Source organism: Silurus meridionalis, chromosome 7 (assembly GCF_014805685.1).
Source record: "Silurus meridionalis isolate SWU-2019-XX chromosome 7, ASM1480568v1, whole genome shotgun sequence".
Lineage (NCBI taxonomy): Eukaryota > Metazoa > Chordata > Actinopteri > Siluriformes > Siluridae > Silurus > Silurus meridionalis.
In genome coordinates, this window is record NC_060890.1 from 2,883,641 (window position 1) to 2,905,724 (window position 22,084).

At 37.9% G+C, this 22,084-nt stretch overlaps 1 protein-coding gene across 1 annotated transcript in view; it reads right to left on the minus strand.

The window, feature by feature from the left end:
* Window positions 1-22,084, minus strand: part of LOC124389422 (SH3 and cysteine-rich domain-containing protein 2-like) — a 45,826-nt gene that overhangs the window by 10,220 nt on the left and 13,522 nt on the right. The window contains exons 2-9 of the mRNA XM_046854866.1: window positions 19,496-19,853; window positions 17,180-17,274; window positions 9,870-9,954; window positions 9,674-9,786; window positions 9,490-9,559; window positions 9,238-9,293; window positions 6,924-7,012; window positions 6,532-6,583 (exon numbers count right to left, since the gene is read on the minus strand). Coding sequence (XP_046710822.1) covers window positions 6,532-6,583; window positions 6,924-7,012; window positions 9,238-9,293; window positions 9,490-9,559; window positions 9,674-9,786; window positions 9,870-9,954; window positions 17,180-17,274; window positions 19,496-19,853 — 918 coding nt within the window. The remainder of the gene's footprint in view (window positions 1-6,531; window positions 6,584-6,923; window positions 7,013-9,237; window positions 9,294-9,489; window positions 9,560-9,673; window positions 9,787-9,869; window positions 9,955-17,179; window positions 17,275-19,495; window positions 19,854-22,084) is intronic.

Sequence of the window (22,084 nt, forward strand, 5' to 3'; positions counted from 1 at the left end):
GAAAAATATTGCCTATTATTTTGCATGCAGGCACACGGTCTACTGCAACCTCTCTCAGGTTTCAGCAGACATTCTGGTTATTGTTCCTCAGGTCGTCTAAGGTTCAGCGTCGGATTGACAATTCTGGTACTACGTAGGTTGTAACTTCCATCTCTTTGATGTTGGTAATTTGGGTGCTGATGAGAAATTCTTGAGCCTTCCTGTGATATTTTTACTAACCATTTCATTTTTCTGTGTTCTTCTTCTATCTTCTGCTCCAGCTCTTCATCGGGGGTTGCTACTTTCTGTTCTTGTGTATGTGTGTGTGTGTGTGTGTGTGTGTGTGTGTGAGTTTGTATGTGAAGTCTATTGCTGGCAGAACACTTTATTTGTCCTTTTTTTCAATCTCCCATCATGTGGCCAACGAATGATAGAGAAAGATGGAGCAAGAAAGGAAATGGGGGAGAGAGAGTGCTAGAAGAAGAAGAGAGAGAGAGAGAGAGTGTGTGAGAGAGAGAGAAATAAAAGGAAAACTGTTCTTTACACAGCATGCGGCGAATGATGTCTGAGGGTTGAGCGAGAAAAGAAAAAACAGCATTTGGAAAACAAAGTAATATTCGTTCACTCCTCTGTCTCAATTTTTTGCCAGTGTGGTGGACTTTATTTCGAATGTCTATGCTAACCAGACCATGCTAATTCCACATGTATGTGAAAATCCATTTCACGTTACTTCAGACAGTATTCGAATCCGGTCTGAAACAATAGCAAAAGGTGCCGAAATGAAAACAGGATGTAACCTCTATTAAAGATTATAATATATATATATATATATATATATATATATATATATATATATATATATATATATATATATATATATATATATATATTATATATATATATATATATACACACTATATCGTCAAAAGTATTGGGTCACCTGGTCATTAGTATAGCATGTGATTTTTGAGCATCGCATTTCACATTTAGTCCCAATTCTCTCTTATAATTCCCTCCACTCTTCTGGAAGATGTTCCACCAAATTTTGCTTATGGATATTGGTGTTCATCAGCCACAAGGGTGTTATGAAGGCAGGTACTGATGTAGGTGAGGAGACCTGAGGTGCAGTCAGCGTTCACATTCATCCCAAAGGTGTTCAGTAGAGATGAGATCAGAGCTCTATAGCAGGAGATCTTCCTCTCCAAAACATGTAAACCAGATCTTCAAGGAGCTCACTTTGTGCACAGGGGCATCGCCATGCTGGAACAGGTTTTGGGTTTCCAAGTTCAAGTAAGGTGGAAATTTTATTATAGCACATATAAAGACGTCCTGTACAATTGAATGCCTACAGATTTGTGGTAACAATTAGGAAAAGAACCACATATAGCAGAAAAGGTCAGGTGACCCAACATTTTTGGAAATATTGTATGTGTGTGTATATATATATATATATATATATATACACACATCTGAAAAAAAAAAAAAAAAAGACCACGGCAATTTAGCACTTCTCATCAGTAGGACAAGCATTCCATGTCGACCTTTGTTTGATTTCTACACAAGCACACCTCATTCTACTTAATGAGGTATTGATTTGGTGATCACCTGAATCTAATCCTATTTAATGGGGGAAAAGTATCAAAAAAACACTGCTGTAATCAACACTCTCCTCTTGCAATGTGACCAATTGGATGGTCAAAAAGTGCTAGAAGTCTTTCACAGGTAATTAGAAATGTAGAAATAACCACTGAACCTGCCAAAAACAGTAAAAAGAAAAATTTTGCGTGAAAAAAAAAAAGGCTAGCTTCACTGGCACAACGATTCAGTGAGCATCAAGTAGCTTCTATCCTTCATATTTCAATGGCGCCAATTCACAAAAACAAGATCAAGCAACAGACACTGAGAACAACAAATCTACAGCCTGGAAGAGGCCGAAAACAAGGTGAGATGACCGCAAACCTATTCGAATGTCGATCAAGAACCGTAGGCTGACCTCGAGTGACCTTCAACAACAGTGGCAAACTGAGACTGGGGTGAAGTGCACAGCAATGGTTCAAAACAGGCGTCTACACGCAGGGCTGCAGTCATACAAAACCTGAAAAAACCTTCATCAGTGAAAAGCAAAGTACAGCAATGCTGAAGTTTGCAAAAGACCACAGGAATTGAACTGTAGCAGATTAGAGTATGGTCATCTTCTCTGATCCCGGTTAGACGGAGACACGACCTGGGTTATTTTGATGTGTTGTCATTTCCATTAAATGTACACTTTAAATAACAATAGTTATATTTTGAATTTTGGAAAAATCTTGTCAGCAGTTAAAAAATTAAACAAAATTGTTCCTCTCAACAACACATGAACCTGTAAGAAAAAAAACATAAGAAACTGATTATTTTGCAGTGGTCTCTAATTTTTTTCCAGAGCTGTATATATATAATGTACACTATACTCAATACAATTTCCTCTTTTTCTATCCTCATTCAAAAAAATGCCCAAAAAGAAAAAAAGTAAGAGCACTGAGGGTTAAGGGCCTTGCTCAGGGGCCCCAAGGGTCGCACCTCAGCGGTACTGGGGCTTAAACTCCGACCTTTGAATCAGTAAACCAGAGCGTTAACCAGTGAGCAACCACTTTCCCTGGTCAATCAAACTGACTCTGCTATATACACTAAACATACAGTATAAACACATTTTTATTAAACATATGAACATTATTTTGATTATTATTATTATTAATAGTAGTATTAATAAGTTAACACTCAGCAATATGCAAGCAGAAAGTCTTTTCCCCCCTAAATAAAAAGGCAGATGAATGGCAGGGAAGGACATTAAATAAACCTTACTATACCCCCTGCCATCTGTCAATGGATCACCAGCTTCCTGACAGGCAGGAAACAACAGGTGAGACTGGGAGGTGTTACCTCCGGTATTCAGACAGTCAGCACTGGTGCTCCTCAGGGGTGTGTCCTTTCCCCACTGCTATTCTCCCTTTATACGAATGACTGCATATCAAGTGACCCAACTGTCAAACTCCTGAAATTTGCAGATGACACCACGCTCATTGGACTAATCCAAGATGGTGACGAGTCTGCATATAAGCAGGAGGTGAAGCAGCTGGTGCTATGGTGCAGTCAGAACAACCTTGAGCTAAACACACTCAAAACTGTGGAGATGATAGTGGACTTTAGGAAACATCCTTCAACACTACTCCCCCTCACAATATCCAACATTCCTGTGTCACCTGTGGAGAACTTCAAGTTTCTGGGCACTACCATTTCCCAAGACCTGAAATGGGAATCAAACATAAACTCAATTCTGAAAAAGGCCCAGCAGAGGATGTACTTTCTAAGGCAATTAAGGAAGTACAGTCTGCCACAGGAGCTGTTGATACAGTTCTACACTGCAGTCATTGAATCTGTCCTGTGCTCATCAATCACCATCTGGTTTGGAGCAGCAACAAAACAGGACAGAAACAGACTGCAGAAAACTGTTAAAACAGCTGAAAAATCATTGGTGCCCCCTGCCCACTCTCCAGGACTTGTACCATACAAGAACCAGAAACCGGGCAGGAAAAATCATTAATGACCCTTCACACCCTGGACACAACATCTTTCAGCTCCTCCCTTCTGGCAGGCGCTACAGAACTTTGTTCACTAAGACTGCCAGACACAGGAACAGTTTCTTTCCCCAAGCAATCACCCTCACTAACAACTGACCATAATTAAATTCCATGCTCATATCTATGAGTACTGCACAGAACTGTCACAGAACTGTCACTCATCACATTATCTGTATATGTTGCACACACTATTGCTTCTATATACTGTACAAAGTTTTATAGTAACCTCTCTCATCATACCTGGCACACAATACTGTCATTTGCACTACCATGCACTCCCACACTTTATGTACATTACTGGTCTGTATCCCTATTTATTACCCACACTGTCTATACTGTCTCATATTGTCTGTATTGTCTGTATTGTCTTGTATAGTCTGTTTTTGTCTTGTTGTGTCTGTTTTGTCATGTATAGGTTTTTATTTATGTCTGTACTTTTGAGAGTAACAAACAGCTGGAACCAAATTCCTTGTGTGTGTCAACACACTTGGCCAATAAACCTGATTCTGATTCTGATTCTGATTCTGATTCTGATAACAGAATCTCCACCACCCCTGGTACCAGAAGCCACACCCCTTTCCTCTATATTACATTAGTAAGGTTTGGGTTAGAGGACGTATTCTGCGTGTTTTCTTTCATACATTGAGCTAAAAAAAAAGAAAAAAAGAAACAGAAATAGACCTCACATGCATAACAAACCCAAACATATCAGTAAAACAGATAACTGCCTAATCAGCAAATCTGTTGCGAGTCTACCTATTTTAAAAAACGCCTCATAGAATGAAACTGTGTCAGATATTGTTTTATAGGGAGATTATGCGAGAAGAAGGAAGCCGTGGGAGGAAATAACTCAGTGTGTTGTTTGTTTCAGTGAGACTCAGCACTTCGATGTTTTTCTTCCATTAAAGAGGAAAAAACCATTCATTCCTTTTTCATAAAGTGCTGTTTTAGTCCATTATGCTCTTTCATCCTGGGAAGGACTCGAAGTGCAGCAGTGATGGAATATGAGTGAAAAACAGAGGCTCGGATTTTAGCAGCATGCTGACATATTTATATTCAGTGGCAAGACAGGTGACCACCAAGAAAACGACCATGAACGTGTCTCGGATGAGCACTCAAGCTGGATGGATACAAAGAGAACATAGTTATTCGGGAAGATCTGCAGAAACATGATAGAGCCAGACTTGAAGTCACTTCACATTACTGAGAACCTCTGAGAAGGCACAGACATCAGATCCAGGCAAAACATGTGAACAACAAAGGCTGCCTGCTAGCAAGAAGATGACCTAATTCTACATTGAGGACATGAAGATGGAATCCATGAAGCTACATCAAAGAGTTATTGACTATGGTTTGGAAACCAACATATATAAAAAGAGGAAAGAAAAGCCACTAACCTCCTTATAGACTAAACCACATGCTAAGAACTGAAATTACTCAGGTACCAGGGTTAGCGAGATATATTACCTGGCCATTGATTCACCTCAAGTCTACATTTAAAGCTTGAATTCTCCAGTATAGCATCCCATTTGGTTTCTTGTTGCCCCTGCTGGTGTACAAGACCCTCTTTTGACAGTTAGGAGTTTAGTCACTACTTTTGCTGCTTTTAAGGATCCCAGTCCAGTACACTGATACACAACAACCCAAAAATCTCACAGAATGGACTCAAAGTGAAAATATGAGTTAGACCCATGATATCATGAAACTTATTTCAGTCACATGATCATGAGTGTTACTTGAATTGAGGCGAATATGGAAATGATTTGAAAAGATTCTCAACGAGTGAGTTGAGGAAATGAATCGAGCTCAGGGAGCGAGGCCAAGTGGCCTATTGTCTTTGCTTTAATCCATTTACGCCCCTAGAGATACGGCGTAAATCCTCACGTCATGCTCACGTCATGCTCACGTCACACTGCGGAATGCCAAGAGTTTGTAAGTTTAAGGATTTTCCAGTTCTAAAGTCTTATTCATAGGAACACACGGCAATCCTATTTAAAAGCTTCTTTGTAAAGCATCTTAGTATTTTCATTACATGAATAAATCACCATCATGGGTGAATTATCACAATTTTTAATTATTAAAACATCCCAACAAAGGACTATTTTATTTGTTGCGTTCAGGGAATCGCTTCCGCTCCTTGAAAGCAAACACAGAGAGAATGAAGAGGAGCTTCTTCCCACAGGCCAATCTGAGTTTAAACCAGGAAACACCCAGGATCTAGTAGTGGACCTCTTTCTCCATCGTCAGTCATTTCCGCACAACTTTTTTTGCACTATGACACTTTAACTCTGGACTTAAACAGGACAGTGCCACATTATATCACACCACACTGCACATGGACAATCACTAAATCACTTTAATTTGTACTTCCAATATCTGCCATACTCATTCATGTGTATATATATATATATATATATATATATATAATTATTTATTTATATTCATATATTTTAAACAGTTTATACTTTTTATTTATCTACCTTTCTTTTTTATCCTTAATTCTATTTCCTTTTATGATTAAATCTTGAAAAAAATTCTGACTGATTTGATTATTAAAACCCATTTTTCGAGTTAATAAACGGTGCGAATTCGATTTGGAGAAAACCTGAACAAAATTTCAACATAAGCTGACTCAGCACAAAATTATTTAAGAACTTTATAGGGATGATACTGTTCATTAATGAACAAATAAATCCATGTTTATGTACTTAATAAACTTAAATAACAATCAATTTCAGATTGACACGTTCTATACGTTTCTATACGGTGCTTGCTAAAAGTGTGGAAACAGCTGGTCTTCTATTGTTATCGGACTCTGTTTATATGCAACAAACTGAAGCCAAATGTGATGTATTTTTTTGTCTCTACCAGAAGACCTTCTTCCGCACTGTATGTGTTGTATTTCGGTATCGTTTGTGCGCTAACGAGCTGCTCTCACCTTCCACCAGTCCTCGTTCGAGTCATCGATTACTTGAACCCGATCGCCCGGCCTTTAGACAAACACAGAGAGGAAAACAAACAAATAAATAAAATGTAGAAAAACTAAAACAATGCCTCTGGACACCACGAAAAACAATTGTGGTGGTGTACTCAGCAACAATTACGGCATTTTTCGCTGTCCGAATACATATGGACCTAACTGTGGATGGTATTTAAAAAGAATAAATAAAAGAATCAAGCAATTTTTGCTTTAGTCACTTTTTTATTCGCTCATCAATATTTCATACTGCAGTGAGACTTGATAATGAGAATGTGTGTGTTTGTGTGTTTATGTAACCGAGAGTGGAAAAAACAAATCCGCACAAGCGCAAACACACACTCGTTACTTACTGGAGCTCAAGGTCGTTTTTCTCCTGAGGCAGGAACTTGTACAACACCACATAGGTGTGAATGGCGCGAAGCCCAAGTCGCCTGGGGGGCTGCAAACACAAACACAAACACAAACACACACACATACATATATATATTTGCTTGTATGCACACTACAAGATTTCAGCCCTGATCTGCGACACTCCCTACATCTCGCTCGCGTTGTGGGTCAATGACGCCATTTTCTTAGACGCTCCGATTTTTTTCAGCATGTTTGATGTTCTCCGTGATGAATCGTGCAGCCACAAAGAATACGACAAGCAACAAATTCAGCGGGCCGATGAGTAACAGCTGAGGAAAGTCCGAAATCGAATTTGACGCCTTCGTGCGCAGCAGGTCCTGAATCCAGTTTATCATCCGGCGGGTGGTGTTGGAGAAGATGGACAAAATTTTACCCAAAAGTAATGCTCTGAGAAGAATTGATAGGACTGTTGATTCCTGGTGATGCACAAGATTTCAAGAGCTTCCTTCCTTTTTTTCCCCTGTACGTCCATGTTTTCTTTGTAGAACAGACAATCCTGACTGCGTGCTCTCTCCAAACAAACCTTTTCTTAGAGTCTCTAATCTATCTATCTATCTATCTATCTATCTATCTATCTATCTATCTATCTATCTATCTATCTATCTATCTATCTATCTATCTATCTATCTAATCTTATCTGAGAACGATCAGCTCGACGTGGCTTCATAGTCCTGCTGTTCAGCGTGTTTGATTGACAGCTCTTTGTAAATCCAACAACACACCTTTACTTATCAAAACGCTGTCCAGTGCTGTTTTTATTACATTAAACCCGTCACTGTTCTGGTGTTCTAAAAATACTGTACAATACTGTTGCTCAAGTGTTCCCGATTAAACACGCATCAAAAGGCATTTGGCACTCTCTGAAACTGATACGACTGAAAAAAAAAGACAATGGTTCCATAAATGTAATAGCAACTAATAGCAAGTATAGTAAATACTTCAGAATATTTTGCATGGTTTTGTAAAACACCAGAATACATTTTAACGGTCAATGAAAAATATATTAAATGCAAAGAAAAAAGAATGAATTGATTGAATGTACACTGTATATACACTGTATTGCCAAAAGGTGACACCTGAATATAAGCTTGGAATGTTGGAATGTGCTTTTTGATCACATCATTCCACGTTTAGTCACTTTTTGCAGTTATCATAACCTCCTCAACTAGATTTTGAAGTATGCTTGTGGAGATTTGCATGTTATTCGTTTAGTCAAGTCAAGTTTATTTCTATAGCGCTTTTCACAACAGACATTGTATCAAAGCAGCTTTACAGAATTTAACAGTTAAGGTGAATGGTGTGTATTTATCCATGATGAGCAGCAGACTGTGGCAAGGACAAACTCCTTTATGTTATAAGGAAGAAACCTTGAGAGGAACCAGACTCGAAAGGGGAACCCATCCTCATTTGGGTGACATAAAGACTGTGGTTATATTTAGCTACCAAGGCCTTAGTAAAGGCAGGTATTAATGTAGGTGAGGAGGACTGGGGTGCAGCCAGCGATCCAATGGATCCCAAAGTCGTTCAATAGGACTGAAGTCATAGCTGCAAGATCTTGATCCACTTCAAATATGTAAAGCAGCTGGATTTGTGCACAGAGGCATTGTGACGCTGGAACATGTTTGAGTCTCCTTGTTCAGGGAAACATTTAATGCTACAGCATTCAGAGACATTGTGTACAATTGGGTGCCTTTGTGGTAACAGTTGGAGAAGAAAACCACATATGACTGGAAAAGTCAGGTGTCCTAATACTTTTGTTCAGTGGTGTGAAAAAGTGTTTGCACCCCTTCCTGAGTTCTTTTTTATTTGCAGGTTTGTTGCACTTGTGGCGTGACCTTAAAAAGGCGGTTCATGCTCGAAAACCCACCGATGAGTCTGAATTACAATTCTGCATAGATGAGTGGAGCAAAACTCCTCCACAGCGCAGTAACAGACTCAGTGCAAGTTATCACAAACGCTTGATTGCGGTTGTTGCTGCTAAGTGTGGCCCAACCAGTTATGTTTAGGGGGCAAACACTTTTTCACACAAGGCCATGTAGTTTTGGATTTTGTTTTCCATCAATAATAAAAACCTGCATTTAAAAACTGCATGTTGTGTTTACGTGTGTTCTCCTTGACTAATATTTAAATTAGTTTGATGATCTGATGCATTAAAGTGTGACAAACATGCAAAAAAAAGGGAACTCAGGAAGAGGGCAAACACTTTTTCACACCACTGTAAATAAAAGACTGTAAACAGAAAAAATGTGTTACCTGTAAACTCTGCTTGTCCTCTGTTTCACTCTTCTCACTCTCAGCCAAAGACACCACTACAAAGTAAGAGAAAAAAATGAAGACAGGAAAGACAGAGATGGAGACTCAGACAGAGAGAGAGAGAGAGAGAGAGAGAGAGAGAGAGAGAGAAAGCGGGAGAGACAGTAAATAGAAAGAGACAAATTTCAATGTGGTAAAAGTTTTCTCTGTGTAAAAGTAGCCCTAAGTGACTAACACACATCATCGCCGTACCCTCCGATTCAGCAGTGCACTCTTCTTCAGCAACGGATTCACTGTCCAGCTTCTCCTGTTCTTCTTCAGTCTGGAACCCGAGAGACAGACATTACACCGAGAATGCTTTATTTAAAAAAATTATATCAACAACACTATAAAACTCTTATTGCTCCCTCATGCTGGGTTTGAAGAGGAGCCTGACCTGTTGAAATGGCGACTCAGCGATGCTGGTGAAAGTTGACCGGCTCAGTTGTGCGAGAGACGTCCCGTAGCGCAGGGCTTCATACACTGGATCCACTGTGCCTTTTCCCTGTTCTACACACATACATAATAACGTGTTACTGTGCACAAGAGATCAGTCGAGAAGAAAGGGGCATCAGGAGGCGGACAGCTCTCACCTTGAGTGGGCGGGGCTTCCTTAACGACGGTAAACATCTCGTTAGTGAGCAGCGGAGAGCTGAAGTTCCGCTTGAACGCCCCCGACTGACAAAAAAAAACAAACAGATAACGGAGAGAAGCGTTGAGGGATGAGAAGTGACAGAATGATGAAGAAAGAGAAAAAAATCAATAATAAATGCGGGATCTCAGTGTGTCGATGTTTGGCAGCATAATGAATACATTAATATATGTTGAAAATTGTATACTTTCATGTTTTATTTAGGGGTTTGATAGCTGCCAGATAATACTTACGTATACTGTACTTATCTAAGGATACTTAATAATCCTTCTCTCTCTCTCTCTCTCTCTCTCTCTCTCTCTCTGTCGAATTAAACATGACAAGTTGCTCAAGTTTAGGAATAGGAATGTTGTCCCATTATTGTCTAATACAGGCTTGTCGTTGCTTAACTGTCTTAGGTCTTCGCATCTTCCTCTTTTAGATGCTCCACATGTTTTCTATGGGTGAAAGATCTGGACTGCAGGCTGGCCATTTCAGTACTCGGATCCTTCTTCTATTATGTTGTAATTGAAGCAGTATGTGGTCTGGCATTGTCATGTTGGAAAATGCAAGGTCTTCCCTGAAAGAAACGACGTCTGGATGGGAGCATATGTGGTTCTAGAAATTGGATATACCTTTCAGCATTGATGGTGCCTTCCCAGATGTGTAAGCTGCCCATGCCACACACACTCATGCAACCTCATACCATCAGAGTTGGTGATCTTCTTCCCATCTTGACTTCTAAGAGACACTGCCACTCTGAGAGGCTCTTTTTATACCCAATCATGTTGCCAATTGACCTAATAAATTGCAAATTGGTCCTCCAGCTGTTCCTTATATGTACATTTAACCTCTTATTGCTACCTGTCCCAACTTTTTTTGGAATGTGTAGCTCTCATTAAATCTAAAATGAGCCAATATTTGGCATGACATTTCAAAATGTCTCACTTTTAACATTTGATATGTTTCTATATTCTATTGTGAATAAAATATAAGTTTATGAGATTTGTAAATTATTGCATTGTTTTTTTTATTCACAATTTGTAAAGTGTCCCAACTTTTTTGCAATCGTGCTTATAACAAGTGCTTCTTTAAACTTTCACTTATGTAACAGAACCATAGTATTTGCCATCAAATGTACTTAAGTATCCAAAGCGCTATGATTTATTACGGCTGTAATGTTTCAATAATTATTATTGTCACAAGACTCTTTGCTTCATCAACTCAGTTGACTCTAATGTGACTCTCAGCACACTGATCTATTATTAGAATGATATTAATGACTCAAACACTGATTGGTTTTTATTACAATGAGCATGAGCCCAAAACCTTCTTTCAACTACTTCAAAAATGACGTAAATAAGGTCACATAATGACATATAAGGTCAGTAGATGCACCAAGCGCCAATCAAAACAATTACAAAAAATCCCTGATTGGTGGATTGTTGCGTGTTTGACCAGTTACGTTTTTATCCTCATAAATAAAAAGGAACGACTAATTTCACAAAATGTAGTGAAGTAAAAAGTCAAATATTTGACTTTGAAATGGAATAAAGTTAAAGTAAAAGTCTCCCCAAATAGAAATACTTAAGCAAAGTACAGATACGTGAAAAAGCTACTTAAGTAGAATTACATTCACTTACTTTCTTGTAAATAATTCATAGTACCTCATCGTTTTTGAGTTACTGAGCAACTCAAAAACTATGAGGAGGTATTTGGTTTGTATTTAATATCAACAGTCTGTTACAAATGTTAAGGGCCGAAATTTAAGCTCTAAAATAAAAACTGTAATGGACATTCGGAGCCACCCAGTTGAAGATGGGTTCCCTTATAGAGTCTGGTTCCTCTCAAGGTTTCTTCCTCATACCATCTCAGGAAGTTTTCTTCTCACCAGTCACCACTGGCTCATTCATTAGAGATAAACTTAGGCACTAAACGTATACATTTTATAACCTTTTTATCTTTAAGTAAAGCTGCTTTGGGACCATGTCCATTGTTTTTTACTTGGAATTACCAACTCAACACGGACATTTTTCCCCCAGTCATTTGTTCCCTAAGGCCCCGCCCCTTAGGCTCCACCCCCCAAAGGATTTTAGTGTAAAGAAAAAGAAAGAAATTTCCTCGAATATGGACAGTCATGAAAATGGACAGATGTGTGCAATCCTATATTTTTCCCCACTCTGCACTTTAATTGGAATTACCAGCTCAACATGGACATTTTTTCCCCCAGTCATTTGTTCCCTGAATCCCGCCCTTAGGCTCCACCCCCAAAGGACTAAACGTAAAAATAAAAAAGAAAATTGTCAGTGTGTGTATGTGTGTGTAAAGTGACAGTGAATAATGGGATATGTATATGTGTATATGTATCTTTCTTGTCCTGAATATGGACAGATGTGTGCAACCGTATATTTTTCCCCTCAGCACTTTACTTGGAATGACCAACTCAACATGGACATTTTTATCTCCAGTCATTTGTTCCCTGAGGCCCCGCCCCTTAAGCTCTCTACCCCCAAAGGATTAAACGTGTACCGTATATACGGGTAATGACGAAGTTCACAAAAGCCTTGACCATCAAAAACACCACACTAATAATACAAAAAAACATACAATGAAATAAATGAAATAAATAAACCTGTGGTGAGAAGCGACAGCAGTGTCCACTCATGCAGAAACACTCACACACTGGATTTTCGGCACAACCACATGCTTACTCAGCAGCTTTTATAAACAGTGTGAAATTATTTGGTGTAAAAAAAAAAAGTGGGGGAAGAGAGAAAAAGAGAGAGAAGCAAAAAGTCCAAACGTCAGTGAGTTAAAATGGAAGGCAGCTGTAGGGTTCGGTGTCTCTTGTTTAAAATAACATCCATGAGGGATGAAGCGCAGAGAAAAAAAAAGCCATGAGGTCAGCAATAGTGTGTAAGTGCTGAGACAGCCAGAAAAAAAAGTGCAGAAGCTTGGGAGCGAAAAATACTGTGAGAGAGATGTTTCTAGAAGGTCTGAGCTCATTATAATCCTCATGCAGAAACATCTTCAACAAATGTCTGTGGATGCTGTACAATTTGGACTTGGAGATCCAAACCTGTTCCATGAACATATGAGTGGAAGATCTCCTGATATATAGGATAGAAGGTGAACGCTGACTGCACCCCCAGACCTCCTGAACTTCTCTACATCACTACCTAAATTTATTTACACCCCTGTAATCTCCACAAACGCACTAAAAAAGTTGTGGAACATCATCTCAGATGTAGATGGAGGTCAGGTGTCCACAAACATTTGTCCATATCGTATTGTCGAATTCCAGATTCTGATTGGACAGATTGAAAACCACCGAAACTACCAGCATTTCACTTATTTATTTATTTATTTATGTATTTATTTATTTTTCTTTGTATTTTACACATTTTAAGAAGAAAAATGTAGGATATATTTATTGATCCTGTGACGGAAATACAACCAAATAAAAAAAAAACCTGAATAAAATTAAATAATTGCAACGCACATAAATAAATACAACTGAAAGATGATGCTACATAAAAAAAAAAAAAAAAACGAGTGCAACTGGCGATTCGATAGAAAGAAAATTGTCAGTGTGTGTATGTGTGTGTAAAGTGACAGTGAATAATGGGATATGTATATGTGTCCATGGGCGTAAATCCCGGGGGGGAGGAGGGGACATGTCGAGGGTTGTCCCCCCCCAAAAAGAATATTTAAAAAAATCGCACTCTCCATTATATGTATTCTCTATTATATGTAAATATATTTATGTATACCTAAAATAATTGTGTAAGTAGAAAGAAAACGCAAAAAATGCATTTATAAACAGTTGAGTTCCCCCCTCCCCTTCCTCACAGTGGTATGACCCACTGCCTGCTTTCTCAGTTCATCTCACCTGCTCTACACACACGAGTCAGGTGTGTGTCTGCGGCCCAATTAATGTTCAACTACATTAACTAGGGGATTTTATTCTCTTTAATCTAGTTGATGCAGACTCATTCATAAATTAGTTGCAGCAAAAATGCTGATTAGCGATGTAATTTTCCATGAATCTGCTCTATTAGCGATTAAAATATGACTTATCTAGTGAACGTTAGCTTGTTTACAATAGCTTGTAGCATAGTGCACTGACACTAACACACCAAAGCCGTTTCACATGCAGTGTTTTATTTTGAGTCACTTGGTATAATGTTAATTTAACATTAACACACAATTAGCATATTGTTTATCTGTGCATTTACTAAATGAGCACTGTGCTACGTCCGAACTGACCCCACTGTATTTTTTTTGTATAATCAATTTCTATTCTGTTCTTAAGTGTCTTAATTAATTTAAAATAAACTGTTAAACATTTTTTTAATTCCTTGTTTTTATTGTTGTGATTATTTTTTATGATAGTTTTACTTTATTTATGTAAAGCAGTTTGAATTACCATTGTAATTGACGCTGTCTCCATGCTACAATAATAATGATAGAAACAAAGTTTTTCACTGTGGGGACACTGTGTCTTTATATTGGAAGTACAATTTGACTGTATTTTTTGTGTCCCCCTTTAAAAATTGCTCATGAGAAATGTAATATTTATTGTCCCCCCCCCCAACTGTTAAATGACATTTACGCCCATGTATGTGTCTATGTATCTTTCTTGTCATGAATATGGACAGATGTGTGCAACTGTATATTTCTTCCCCCTCTGCACTTCTGCAGTTTCACAACTAATTGCCTCCCGGGGAATAAACACATTTCTTTAATTTGATACAATCGGACATGTTAATTTATGAATGTGGGCCATCTGTGAATTACAAGCGATACTGGAGACACTCTGTGCTGATAATGAGACAAGGAGAGAAAGGACAGACAGAGAGAGAGAAAGAGAGAGAGAGAAAGAGAGAGGGAGAGAGATAAAGAGTGGACAAACTGCTCGAAGGGGGAAAAAAAAAACAGGATAAAAAGAGCCTCATTATCAGCCGTCCATCCTGAACCTGTCTGTCGTTCTCAAGCACAAGCTCGCACCATAATGTTATTCCTTTTTTCCCCACCACTCTTTCGCTCACTTCTTCTCGTTCGTTTAAAAGATTATGGGTTAGCTGAGTACTTTTTATGCGGTGATTCTTGGTTGAAAGTGAATCGCTCCGTGTTCATGTCTGCAAGCGCCCTGGAAGCTGTTACACTGCAAGATGAATTTGGCAAACTGGACAAGAAAACATTCAAATGAGAGAAAAAAAAAAAACGCAGTTCACTTAAACAGCTTTATGTAAATCCAACCAGGAAATCACATCAGAGCCCAGAGCATTATGGGTAAGTGATAGGTCAATTTTTAAGGCAGGGGTCCCCAAAAATTGTTGACAAGGGCCAGAGTGACTTCCAGTATTATACTGGTTTGGTTTTTTTATCTTGTTTTGCACCGTACAGACAAATGAACGTTACTTCTCAAGAGATTTATTACCTTTTAAAAGAGTGTTATTACTATAAAATAAAAATGATTTATATTCATTGTTATTGAAATCCAAACATTTAATTATTTATGCATATGCATGTGGTTGGTGGGTGAATCTAATAAATTATTATGTCAATAACTAGCCGTCGACCAATAGTGGATTTTACTGATAGCAAGTTTGGATCGTACTTGCTGATGGTAATCAACTGATCTGGACAAAAAAAAACAACATATCACTCCATGTAAAATAGTACTGACGTTTATTACCAGAAAAAACATGTGCTAAAGAAAATAAATATGAATATATTCATAGAATTATAATAAGAACGCTCTCCGTGCAGCGCGCAGTCCTACGTTTAAAAACAGCATGTAGCATCAGTGATTCGTCTCTAAAGGTCGATCTTGTAACTACAGCAGACCTGAACCCGGAAAAACTATCGGTATATATTATTTTGGTCAAAATTTGCCTCTAGATTTTTGTTTGAAAGTCATTATTAGCCTTTATTATCAAATACAAATATGATATGAGTAAAATATATATATTTCAAATTTTTTAAAACATTTTTTTGTTCACAGGGATATGCTCTAAATGTGTGTGTGGGCCGTATTCACCTCACGGTCCATAGTTTGTGGACCCCTGGATTAAGGCTCTGGGTTACTGGGGGCTTCAGAATTGTAAATCTGCCACTGTTGGGCTCTTGAGCAAGGCCCTTTGCCACACTGGGGTAGTCTTTATTTATTATTTTTACCCTTGAATCACTCAAATATATTCGTATCAATGTTATTCTTTAATCCCAGATTGTTGATTCGGGACACAGTTTGGGCAGAAGGTGTTCTCTGACACGCGAAACAAAAGTCCGTGCATTGAAAACTGGATTCCGTTTGTTAACCAAGTTTGTCTGTTAGCATTTGTCCTCTGACTCCTAATGAAGTCTGATAAGTCTTCGAGGACACACGCACACACACACATTGGTTGCTGCAGTCTAAACTGGGATTCCCGAAGACAAATAAAACACTGGTGTAGTCTGGAAAAGGAGTGTGATTTGGAAGCAGAATGCTGTTATTAATTGCACTTGGGGATGGGGGTATCAATGCAAAAGAGACAGAAAAATAGACTCTTTTATGCATGACTGGTGTGTGTGTGTGTGTGTGTGTGTGTGTGTGTGTGTGTGTGTGTGTGAGAGAGAGAGAGAGAGAGAGAGAGAGAGAGAGAGAGAGAGAGAGAGAGAGAGAGAGAGAGAGAGAGAAAGAGAGAGTGGAGTAAACCACTTTGGAGGATGATTCACTGTCAAAGCACAGAACTGAAGATGCTGATAAGGTCAGTGTGTGTGTGTGTGTGTGTGTGTGTGTGTGTGTGTGTGTGTGTGTGTGTGTGTGTGTGTGTGTGTGTGTGTGTGTGTGTGTGTGTGTGTGTTCATCAATTCCCCACAAGACACGTTTAATAAATGTTAAGCAGAAAATTGAAGTGCCTGCTTGTTTTTGGGTTTCTATAAACGCTGGAAAATACATTTATATACATTTTTAACAATACACTGAGCTACTGAAATAAATTACACACACACACACACACACACACACACACACACACACACACACACACACACAGACACACACATATATATTTATTTAATAGATATTTATATAATAGATATATAAATAACTATTAGATAAAACACATCACATCATCCTGGTGCTTCTGGTCCACGAGGAACTAATAAGACTTTAGTAAATGCGATGGAAAGAAAGAAAGAAAGAAAGAAAGAAAGAAAGAAAGAAAGAAAGAAAGAAAGAAAGAAAGAAAGAAAGAAAGAAAGAAAGAAAGAAAGATAAAAACCCACCTTTCCATTGCACACCTGCTGTGAAAGTTCAGATAAGCACCACAGATGGGCTGCTATTTTACACGTCTTGCAGCGCAAACCCTGCTTTGAGTTCCCTAGAGGAAGACCGAAAGAGAAAATAGAATTGAAAAAAAAATAGAGTGAAAGAGAGAGAGAGAGAGAGAGAGAGAGAGAGAGAGAGAGAGAGAGAGAGAGATGTGTGTTGACTCCAGTAACAGTAAAAGTTTCCCTTTAAACTTTCACTTAAGTAAAAGTATTTGCCTTCAAATTTTACTTTTACTTAATTATCCAAAGTACTGATTTATTACGGCTGTAATGTTTCTATTATCATTTTTGACACGACTCTTTAATCACCTCAGTTGATATGAAAAGACTCGAATGTGACTCTCAGCACACTGATCTATTAATAGAATGATATTAATGACTCAAACACTGATTGATTTCTATTACAATGATCATGAATCCAAAACCTTCTTTTCAACTACTTCAAAAAAAATCGCACAAATGAGGTCACGTGTGTTGTGTTGTGGTGAGTCTGGAGTTTCTTCATCATTTATTCCTCTCTAAATGTTTTGCCTGCTGTTGAACTTTCACAACTATTTCTCTCTGGAGTTTTTCTTTTGGCATCGTCGTGCGTTTAAAAAAAAACGTTTTTTCTCCCGATGCTGTGCAGCTCAGAACACAGGTGAGGTGCGTTTTTTCGTTTCCGTTCGGAAATTTCATTGGTCTAATGTTATGTCTCTCAGTTTTTTTGGCTTGAAGTTTGTGAAACCGGAAAAAACCCAGGAAAAATTCATAAATAAGCCGCTTCGTTGTTTAAGCTGCGGGGTTCAAAAAAGTAGCGGCTTATAGTCCGGTAAAAACGTCATCGCTAGAAGTGTTTTTTTGATTTTCTCACCTCTGACAGTCTCCTCAGAAGTGAAATTCATAAGAAAATGTATGTACAATTTCATAATAAAAATGTTTTACATAAGATTGTGCAGTAAAGATCTTTTTCCCCTACTTGCAACCCAACCTCTTTATTTAATACAAAATTGCAATAGACAATTGAGCTGTCAATAAGCTTTATTATGACAATGGACATGATGATAATAAAAAAAAAGCGAGCGCACGTTTTTTTACGTTCTCTCTTCGTTCTCCTCTTTAGAAAGTGGAATGTTGCTTAATTGAGTTCAGGTCTAGTGATTGACCTAGCCAGTCCCAAACCTTCCACTTTTTTCACCTGATAAAAGTCATGGGTCATTCGCCGGCTGCAATGTTTCTGTAAACCTCTGAATTCATTCTGCAGATACGATTATGGCTTTCATCATTAATAAAGATAAGTATATCTGTTCCAGAAACAGCCATGCAAGCTCAAGCCATGACACTACCTCCACCATGCTTCAAACATGGTGTTGTTTGTTTCGGATCATGAGCAGATCCTTTCCCTCTCCACACTTTGGCCTTTCCAATACTTCGGTACAGATTGATCTTAGTTCCACTGTGACCTTTCTCTGTATTTCCAATCTGCCCTTTTTATTAAATCTTGTGGTATGGCCTTTATATTTTTGCTCTTGAAGTCCAATTGTGGTTTGTGAAACCTTCACCCCTGTCCTGTGGAGGTTGTTGGCAAACCACTGATGGCTGTTTTCTGGGTTTTTCTTCACAGTGACCATAATGTTGGTTGATCTTTTAGTGGTCTGATTACTAGTACACCAGTGGTTTCTTATTTCAGGATGTTCAAAACTGTTGTATAGGTAATGCTTGTGCAACTACTCCGATTAACTTTCCCACTTTTAAAATGATTTGCGTTCCTCCCATAGACAGCTTTATAATTTTCATGTGGATTTAAAAACAATAAATACCTGGCAGTCACACGTTGCAAGATCACTGACAATCGGTGGGTCAATTAAAAGGTCCCATGTTCAAAGTTCAAGTCAAGTTTCAAGTCAAGTCAAGTTCATTTCTATAGCGCTTTTCACAACAGACATTGTTTCAAAGCAGCTTTACAGAAATCAAGTTGAATTTCAAGTTGAAGTTGAATCAAAAGTTGAACATTTCTTGTTGTAAATAATAGGAAATGAAAAGCTAAACACAGAAGAAAATCTTGGTCTGGTAATATAATTTGAACGAACATCAAATATTGTGATAATATCATGTATGGGTGATACATTTGTTGTATTGTTAAATATCCCAAAAGCTAATTTTACTGAAAGTAAAGTTGAATTGTATATCACTCAGTGAGATCATAGTGTAAAATTTGTATCGATTTTCATGATGACATTTAATGACTAATTGCTGACTGCAAAGACTCAAAGGAATATATTTAGCAAATACCTGTTATCATTAGCTTGCACTGCTGGCAGACAGTCGGTCGGCGAAACATGTATTCCAAGAAACAGTGCGTCTTCTGTGAGCGAGGCTGAGGAGGGGGAGGAGTGTTGGAGTTAATTGACAGCGATGGACTTGACGAAGGTGAACGCGAAGAGAGGGATAGGTTCGGACTGATGGACGGGGACCTGTCGAGGGTCAAAGAGCAGTCACAAAAGGGAGTCTCAATGATGGAGGGTGGAGCCTCAGTAGTGAAGATACTCTCTGGGAGTGGGGTCTCGATGTTTGATCGTTGGAAGAAGTTCTCAACGCTTTTGCTCCTCATCATTGACTTCAATGATAGTGAGCGCTTCAGTCTCTGGAGCTGCAGAAGAGACAAAGAAAGAGAAGGACACAGGGAGAGAAAGAGAGAGAGAATAGAAATCGCATTCATGAAATCTTTCAGTTAGTGTTCGGACCTCATCACAGTAATGACACAGAAAAAAAATATCAAGGTACAGGATTGTAGCTAAAAAAAAGTACAAAAGCTTTCTCACTCCAGGGTACAGCAATGTACCTCCGAACATTGGTACATTTTTGTATCTTCTTGTTGGTTTCTTGTTCTAAAAAAACATGTATGCGACCCCACTGTGAAAAAAAATGTCCTGTAAATTAACGGAAAAACACTGGCAGCTGCAGTTGCCAGTAATTTACTGTTTATTAATTTTATAGTTATTTACCGTTATCTACCTGACGGCATTTTACTGTAAAAATACAGCAAAACTGAATTCGAATTAACTCATTATTTGTAGAAACCGACTGCACTTAAATTGGCCAAATGCCATTTGTTTAAAAGCTAATATTCACTTGAACCTTGAACGTTTCAAGCTTTTTCAAGTTTCAAGAACGTTTTTTTCTTTGGTCGTTGTAATTAGTTATAATAACACCAAGCACAATAAAAACTTTGAACTGTGGCAGAACTAAACAGACATCAGCAATCAGAGTTTGAGGGACGATGACGATCAAAAAACAGAAAACAAAAACCAGATCTGAACATCACAAAAAACATCTAATAAAAAAATCACAACAAAACAAACAAAAACCCAAATAAAAGCGAATAAAGATAATAGTAAGAACGTTCTGCTGCATAATTCACTCGTGCTGCAATGCATGCTGGGTGTTTTGTACTATTCTGGTGCCCAGCATGCATTGCGGCATGAACGTTTGTTTGTTAATAGTCACCATTGTTGAGTTTTATGTGCTGATTCAATGATGGATTATATTCCCATCCATAGTGAACCAAAACCATGTAATTACACTTTCTCTCGACTTTTCTTATCATAAAAAACATGCTTTACGAACACACTTGTCCTGGTATAGTTTAAAATTACATCCTGAAATTTTTCCATAGCATTTCGCTGATGGTTTGCGTCAATGGATGTATGAACAGGATGCAATTTTAAACCACTAGTGGTGCATAAATGTTCTTTTACTGGTACAAACAAGTAGGTACAAATGTTCAAATGTACATAGATTTTTCTGTGTGTGGTTAAAGTAGTAAATGACCAGCTGCTGGACATTTTTACAGAGTTGGACCCCCATGCTTAAGGGAATAGCTTTTTCTGGCTCAGGTCTTATCTGTCTAATTGCTATGTGTTTGCAGATGTTAACAGTGCCTTCAAAAATCAAGTTTAACGGTTCTACATGGCTCTGTTCCAGGCCTGCTCTTTCTTTCTCTATGTCCCTGAACTATGCCCCCACCACCACCCCCCACAAGTTTGGAACGGCTTTCTTAACAATGTCAGAGAAGTATTTTAAAACTGTGATTGTAAATATATATTTTTTACTCATATCATATCTGTATTTCATAATTAAGTTTGGCTTTCAAACAAAAATTTCTCACCGCTGGAACTATCGGCTATCTGCAAAAATCCATACCGCTGTCATTACACGAGCCTCTAGAGGCGAACCACAGATGCCACATTCTGTTTGTTTTTACATGTGAGACTGCGTGCTGCAAGGAGAGCTTTATATTATATTTATTATTTATAATTTGCTAATTATATATAATTAGATTGATATTATAAATTATACTAGATCTTGATATTATATAATGATATTTAATAATTAATATATTCATTAATGAATATATTTTAGCACATTTTCATGATTCAGTACTTTTTTTTGTAATAAAGTTCAATACTACTTTACACAGGGTGTTATTTAAACATTTTTTTATCCAATATTCATTTTAAAAACTATCTGTTGATTAATTGCTTATTGGCAAGTACGCTCCAACCCAACTATCAGTGTTGGTAAAATCCACTATCGGTGAACCTCTAGTTATTAATGGAGCCTAATTATTTGTTAGTTTCACCCAGCAACCAAATGCATATGCATAACTAAGTAAATATTTTGATTTCAATAGCAATGAATGTGTGAAAATCTCATGATAGTAGAAATGCTCTTTTAATAGACGATATATCTCTTTCAGAAGCAATGCATATTTTGTCTGTATGATGCAGAAACAAAAGAATAAACTAATCTAGCATTAGGAGGCATCAAAAATACATTTAAAGGAAAAATTTATCTCAGAGAAAAAACTCCTGCTTTATG